Source organism: Emydura macquarii, unplaced genomic scaffold (assembly GCF_026122565.2).
Source record: "Emydura macquarii macquarii isolate MOO-44397 ecotype Brisbane River unplaced genomic scaffold, CSIRO-AGI_Emac_v2 contig_1253, whole genome shotgun sequence".
Classification (NCBI taxonomy): Eukaryota; Metazoa; Chordata; order Testudines; family Chelidae; genus Emydura; species Emydura macquarii.
Genome location: NW_027131390.1, coordinates 43806756 through 43814132, shown reverse-complemented (window position 1 = coordinate 43814132; position 7377 = coordinate 43806756). Strand labels below are relative to the sequence as shown.

At 44.5% G+C, this 7377-nt stretch overlaps 1 protein-coding gene across 1 annotated transcript; it reads right to left on the bottom strand.

The window, feature by feature from the left end:
• Positions 1–621: 621 nt before the first annotated feature.
• On the bottom strand, positions 622–1692 carry LOC137152977 (phospholipase A2 inhibitor beta-like). Its single transcript, XM_067547903.1, has one exon. It carries the CDS (start codon positions 1690–1692, stop codon positions 622–624), a length of 1071 nt encoding a protein of 356 aa, XP_067404004.1.
• Positions 1693–7377: the final 5685 nt, after the last annotated feature.

The following is a 7377-nucleotide window of genomic DNA, read 5'->3' as shown; positions in this document are numbered from 1 at the left end:
TTCCAGACCTCCAGTGCAAAGGGAGCAGAGGGTGCAGGAGAATTGTGGGTGGGTCAGCATCATTGCAATCACCTGCAGTAGTTTGATGCAAATCACAATCATGTAGGGTATAATCTTCTTGAGCAATGTGAGTGAGGCAGGGAAGATGACAGGCAGAGATATAGAAAGCTCGGAAGAGGGCACCCTATTTCAATAAACTGCAGTGACACAACTCAGTAGCAAGGCAAGGGCTTCTTTCTTAACCTACCGGATATGATTTTAACTTTGAAGTTATCCCCATAATTTGTAGTTAAGTTTTGTTCTGTGCACTGTAGTGGAATGATTCAGTACAAACACAGTGCTGTCATGGAGCTTGTGCTAAGATCTCAAGGAACAAGCAGCGAGCATCCTTCTCCAGGAACAGAAAGAGCCTGTCCAACAAGTCCTTTCTGAGGAAGTTGTTTCAGACTTGTGCCTTCCTTTCAGGGGAGCTTCTTCACCATCTGGCAGGAGAGAGCTCAGTCTACAGCCATCAATGTTTTCTCAGGGCCATCCTCCAAAAGAGACCGCAAAAGGCTGAGCTAGATTGCTTATTAGGTGTCCAAGTAAGAAATGATTCAGAGAAAGCCCTCGATGGCAAGCTCAGTCCTGTGATTCATAAGAGATGTCACTGTCCTCACTCCAGTGCTTGCCCGTCCTTTTCTTCCTATTCCTTTCCGCCATCACGATGGCAGCCACCACAGTAATGAACACCGTGAAGGTAATGACAAGCACCGTCACCGTCTCAGCGATGCAGAGCTGGGTGTCTACCAACGCCAGGGGCAAGTGTCTCAGAACTTGTGGCTCTCCGCACGTCATGTTGTCATAGTCATCCAAGATCAGCCGCCGGACGCTGTGCAGCTTTGCGAAGACTCTCTGCAGGTCACAGTCACAGAACCATGGGTTGTCGGAGAGCAAGATGTGTGTCCCAGGGGTCTGGATGGTTAGGAACGTTTTGAATCGGATATGTTCGATTTCATTGTGCACTAAGTTAAGTACTGTTAGGCTGTTCAAGGATGTAAAGACCCCCGGAGCAATCATCTTTATCCTGTTACCCCCCAAGTTCAGGACCTCTAAGTGCTGCAGCATGGAGAACACCCCATTGTGGAGGTTCAGGAGGTGATTATTTTGAAGATGAAGCTGTCTCAAGCGGGTCAGACTCCGGAAAGCTCCCATTTCTATGGAGGAGATGTTGTTATTTTGGAAGTTGAGCTTCTGAAGGTTCTCAAAATGCTGAAAGCTCCTGTAATATAGTTCCTGGAGCCTATTATAGGACAAATCGAGCTCTCTGAGAGAACTGAGTCCTGTGGAAAAACTGCTTCCAAGCACTGTAATCTCATTTCTATGGATATCAAGTTTCTGGAGCCTCTCTAGAGAACTAAAGGCTCTGTCTCCGACTTCAGTGATGTAGTTCCGGCTCAGAAGGAGAACTTGTAACTTCCACAGGGATCTCAGAGCTTTGCTTGGAACAAAAGACAGGTTACTGATGGACAAATCCAAGTGCTCTGTCTCAGCAGGAAAGAGGAAGTTGTCAGCCACATTGACTCCAGAGCAGTTGACAAACTTGGCCCCTTCTTTGCAAAGGCAGATTTTTTGACATGAGTGATGAAATTCAGAGTCACCAAAGGAGAAGTGAATCCGAATCCAAATCCAGACTAAGTAGTGGACACGCATCTTCCACTTACTCGCATGCACGCTAGTGTATCTGTAGAAGAAGAATAAAAAATGTATGCCTATTTTACAACCATATGCAGCATATTGGGCATAATGTAGGAAGAAAAGTACATCTTTCAATGTTACAGGCTTCTACGGGGCTTCCATTACCCTGTACTGGGGTAAAACTATCCCACTTCTGTCACGGTGTGTATAGACCCTGTTCTACTATGGCCAGGCAGGGGTTATTGGGTTGGCTAGCTATCTCCTTAGCTGCAATTCATTGCCGGGCAGCAACAGCCGAGGGGATAAGAGAGCTGCCGATCTGAGGAGAGGGGCAGCTACCAAACAGACAGACAGAGGAACTATGAGAGAAGACTCCTTCAGCAGCAGACTGGCTGGAAGCTGCCCAGGAAATTGGTCATCCAGAGGGATAATGGGAGTCTGGAAAAAGTCTACAAGAGAAGTGAGGAAGGAAGTAGCCCAGGAAAACAGCATGCAATGGTGAGGACCTTGTCCCAGCTGCGTCATGTAGGGTCCCCGGGCTGGGACCCAAAGGAGTGGATGAGTCTGGGGTTCCACTACACTTTCCAGAAAATGGGATAGTAAAATGTCTTGGAGCAAAGGTGTCAGGATCTGCAGGGGTTGGGGATTATCCACCCTTTGGGCTCCAGGTCTTTCAGACCCTATTGGCCCGGAAGGGGAGAGACTATACATGACTCGGCCAGAGAGCCGGAGTCAGAAGAAGCAGCTACGTGACATAGGGCCAAATAGCTGTTGGAGTGGTGAGGGGAAACTGAGGCAGAGTTGCTTCAACACCACCCACAGCTATGACAGGGCGCTGGCCGGCAAAGGCACCCCTGGACAACTTCTTTGACAGCTAGGTGAAAACTGCAGATGCTAATGGCTACATCAGCTATTTCACAAGATGGACAACACACAGTGGTCTTAAAAAGGATTCCATTTAAACATTTATACTTACTGAAACAGAAGGTGGAGGAAGAAAAGAGAGAGAGCGTTCATTTTGGATTATACTTCTGGCGACTTTTCAATTTATTTCCGGCTTATACTATACTTTTTGGTGGCGTCCGAATTCACTTCCAGCTTACATTTTTCCTGCACAGATATTTGTAATAGGTACAACAATAACATTGGTGTAAAAAATAGCATGCCTCATGCACTGCAACACACAAGGCAACAGTGCCGTAGAACAGGAATTCTCAACATCATAGTACATCCCAGTCACTATCACACAGAGCACCTTTCCCCATATAACATTTCTCTGGGAACTGCAGCAAACTACTGACATGGAAAACAACATCAGGAGAACATTTCATATATTTTTAGGCCTCTTTGAACTAATGCAGTTCATCAGCTGTGAACAGCTGGTTTCTAGTTTGAGAAAAATTGACTTAGACAATCCTGTATTGGCTCTTTGAAAGAGCACCATGCTACAGTCAGTGGCCTGGTAGCCAGAGGCCTAACCTGCGAATCATAGCTGGTACCCAGTACAGCAGACCTGTGACAAACAGATCAGAGCTGTTTTAGACAACTATGACTCCCAGTCCCATGGCTTCTCACTCCCCTGGCTAGCAGGGTCTGGGAACGCTGCTGTGATGGTGTGTTTAACCCCAGGCAGGGAATGCTTTGTGTCACTCAATCATGACCCCTTGAACTAAATGGGGAGCAGTAAAGACAAGCTCCAAGGGTCGCCTCTCCTTCTGTCATTTACTGTCCTTGGATCCAGAAGTCTTGAGACCTGGAATGGTTGGAGTGGGCAGAGTCAGAAACACAGCTTTCTAAGTAAGTTATGTTGAGATCTCCAAGGCTGACTTACAGCCATAACTTACTGAGCAAGAACCATCCACCTAAAACATTACTAAAGGTCTCTTTATCTACTTATTGGAAAGCACTTACACCGTGGTCTTTTGCTTGCTAACATCAACAGAGCTTATCAGCTGAGCTATAGCTTCATCTACTTGAAGAGAAGATTGCTAAATACTGAATAGCCTAAGATAATGGTTACATTTAAATATTAATGAAAAAATATCTGTGAAACCAATGTGTAATCATAGTAATCCACCTTAGCACCTGCAATTTAACCCAGAAGGTCTCCCCGCATTTCGTGAAACCTGTTTTTACTTTTCCTCTTTGCTCCTTGTTTTGTTACAGGTGCAATAACCTAAAGCAGTTTGGAGTTTCACCAAATGAAGCAGATCTTTTGCAAACCCTTTAATGATATTTAGTACAAATATTTTCTCTCCCTCTTCTCCATTTCTGCCTTCTGACTACCTGCCAGGTCCTGTGCGTGGTTCTCAGGATGCGAAAGGGGTTTTACTGTGGCGGTAAATGTAATCTTTATTGCACACTCACTTTAAGGGTCCTTTACGCTGCCAGCAGGATGTAAAGGGGATTTCGTACAAATGAGAATGACCGTCCAGGGCTCACCACTTCACAAAAGTGACAGTGAATCCACATTGATTCCAGACCCGCTAATAATCTGATGAAGAGCATTGATTCATCTGATAGAATTTCCTAACCGAATAGCAGAGAAGGTATATTTGGAAAGACAGACAGACAGACATTAATGAAGGATTGGTACAATTAAGTCACTTTCATTCCCACTGCTGCTGAGCCAGCATTTCACACAGACGGTGTCTGTTGTTTTTGGCACTGTAAGCAGATGGGCGGCCAAGCTATTATTCTGTTATTGTCTACATCTCGGCCAGCTGTCTTGGCAGGATTAAATGTAGCTAACAATTTTTACAGTGGATGGGGTTCAGAGGAAGGATTTGGAAGGTCTTTCTTCCTAGTCCTACGTTTTCAGTAACAGCTCAGCTTTCTTTGTACCTTCCTGACAGCTGTTGGTGTTTACTATTTGTTTATGGTAGTGCCCACAATGTGGGAAGTGCTTTCCAGACATTCAAAATAAGACAGTCACTGCCCAGAGAAGCTCCCTAGCTGGGGGTTATTATACTATGAAATAGTGTCTCAAATGAAATAGCAGAAACCTCATTAGTTCAGCTATTTAAGACTTCACGGGGCAAGGCACTAAAATTGTATGGTAGGACGCAAGCCTCAGGACCACAGGAATGGGTGCGATAACTGAATGGGACTTTTCCATTTCTAATTTCTATATGTTATGATCTTTGGAAAAGAAGAAGAATTAAGGTTACTGCTCTTCTATTTCCCTAACAAGGAGGCTAAAAATAAGAGAAATGCAATCAGGCTCCGTCTTCCTTTGTGAAAGAAATATTTCACTGGCTAATTTCCACTGACTTTCACGCTCTGTTTTTTAACTATTAGAATAAGTTGCAATTGTTCTCTCCCTATCTTTACAGTAGCTCTTCTGCAGCCTTCACTCTACTTTCTTCCACAAGAACAGGCTGATCAGCAGAAAGCTACAAAAATCTGTAATGCCCTTATTTTGGGCCGTTAAAACTGGGATGCTTGATAACACCTCTTTAGCTTGAGCTGTATTTTAAAATAAAATACACAATTGTTTTCTGGGCTCTGGATTGCAAATGTTTAGCAACAGAGAGAATGAGGAGTGTGGTGGATATATTACATTGCAAGCTCTTTAGAGAAAGGGACCGTCTCGAACTCTGTCTGTCCCACAAGTAGCACAAGGAGATTTCCATATAAGTCAGGGTCTCTAGGCATTCTGTAATGCAAATAAGTATTGCCATAATAAATGTTCTGCAAATCTTGGGGCGACCCTCAACGGATCATAGCTTAAAGTTTATAGGAAAGCAATGTATTTTCCCATGAAGCCAAACGTCTCCCCATGCCTCACAAAACAATTCACACACACACACATATATATAAAACATATTCACACATACACACTTGTACACTTGTTTTCCCCAGCCAACATTCATGGCTACACATTACAAGTAACTCTGCCATCAATAAAAACACGAACACACTCATTTTGCCTTTCCAAGGCCTTCCGAGGATTATGGCACCTAGTAACTGCAATTAACTAATTAGCTCCTGCTGGAGACAATAATAAATATAACTCTCCACCCCCATTAGAGTTCATAATCAGAATGATTAAATCACATCGTTTGGATCTGCAATCTTTGCCTCGTAAGCCACACCCACAGATATGCTGTATGTTTTTACCCCATGTTGGTGCATGCTGGAAATTCAAAGTGTCCTTACCTTTCTAGTTGCCTGATACTCTGACTGCTGTGCCTCTGTTGGGTGCCTTTCATCCATGAGTGAGAACTGATGGAAAAAACAGAGGCGGAAGTGTTGAGTGTTGCTGTACTCAAAGAGACCTGTTGAAGTGTATGTGTGTGAGAGAGAAGGGGTTGGCTAGAAAGGCAAGTGTTAATAATTCAGACAGCTGGAGGCAGGAAACTAACAAAATGACGCTTGCCACCTGCCTCTCCCGGCAAATAGCTTTCATCTCCTCACCAAACAGGTGAGACCTTAACAAATATACACAGAGCTTTCCGGGGGTCCAGTCATCTTCTCTTGCTCTACAATGTATGTTTCTTCATAACTTGTGCCATGCAAGCTGTTCTGAGATGTCAATCTAATTTAAAAATATACATGTGCCTTTCCTGATCGAATGTATATCTTCCGCAAGAGGATTACAAGCCTGAACACCAGGCATCACCAAAAAAAAAAAAAAAAGGCTTCCCAAGCCTGTTAAATGTACAGATCACACATCTATATTATATACCAAGGCCCTGATACAGACCCCACTGAAGTCAGTGGCAGTCTTTCCATTGACTTCAATGGCATTTGGATCAGCCCCCAAGGATGCAGGAGTATACCAGGACATAAGTTAGAAGGTGCGCACAGCCAAAAATCTGTGTTAACCGCTACTCTTTTGCTAAATCCTGTCCCACAGCAAAATAACTGGGTGCAATTCCTGTATCAATATGTTCTCAACATCTTACACTGGTGCTTTCCTATTGAAAAGCTTGCTTTGGAATGTGCTGAGCATGTAAAATGGTAGGTTATAGCTTTAGAATCATTCTGAATCTTCAGAGTATATTCCATACGAAGTATGTGTACGTGACAAGTCTAGCAAGTGTTGGGGGAACTTGTGTCAGCTATTCAGCTCAGCAGTACATTTGCTTGTGGTGTGTGCAGCATGGCTCTTGGAATGAATTTGCAAATGCCAAGACTGTTTTCCATTCAGAGGACATTCATGGATGCGAGCTAATTGCTGAGGACCCTTTGCACTGCCCCAGCAACAAACTGGGAAGCAGCTTTGGAATCAGAGTCTGCCTCTCATTTTCCCCTTGTTCCAGGGGGAGGTGCCCTGTGGAAACCTTATACCCAGACAGCATATGTCACAGAGTCATAGAAGATGAGAGTTGGAAGGGACCTCAGGAGGTCATCTAGTCCAACCCCGTGCTCAAAACAGGACCAATCCCAACTAAATCATCCCAGCCAGGGCTTTGTTAAGCCGCACTTTAAAAACCCCTAAGGATGGAGATTTCCCCACCTCCCTAGTAACCCATTCCAGTGCTTTACCACCCTCCTAGGGAAAAAGTTTTTCCTAATGTCCAACCTAGACCTCCCCCACTGCAACTTGAGACCGTTGCTCCTTGTTCTGTCATCTGCCACCACTGAGAACAGCCTAGCTCCATCCTCCCTGAAACCCCCTTTCAGGTAGTTGAAGGCTGCTATCAAATTCGCCTGGTCGGCAGGTCAAGCTATGCTGGCTGGTGCTCTGGGAAG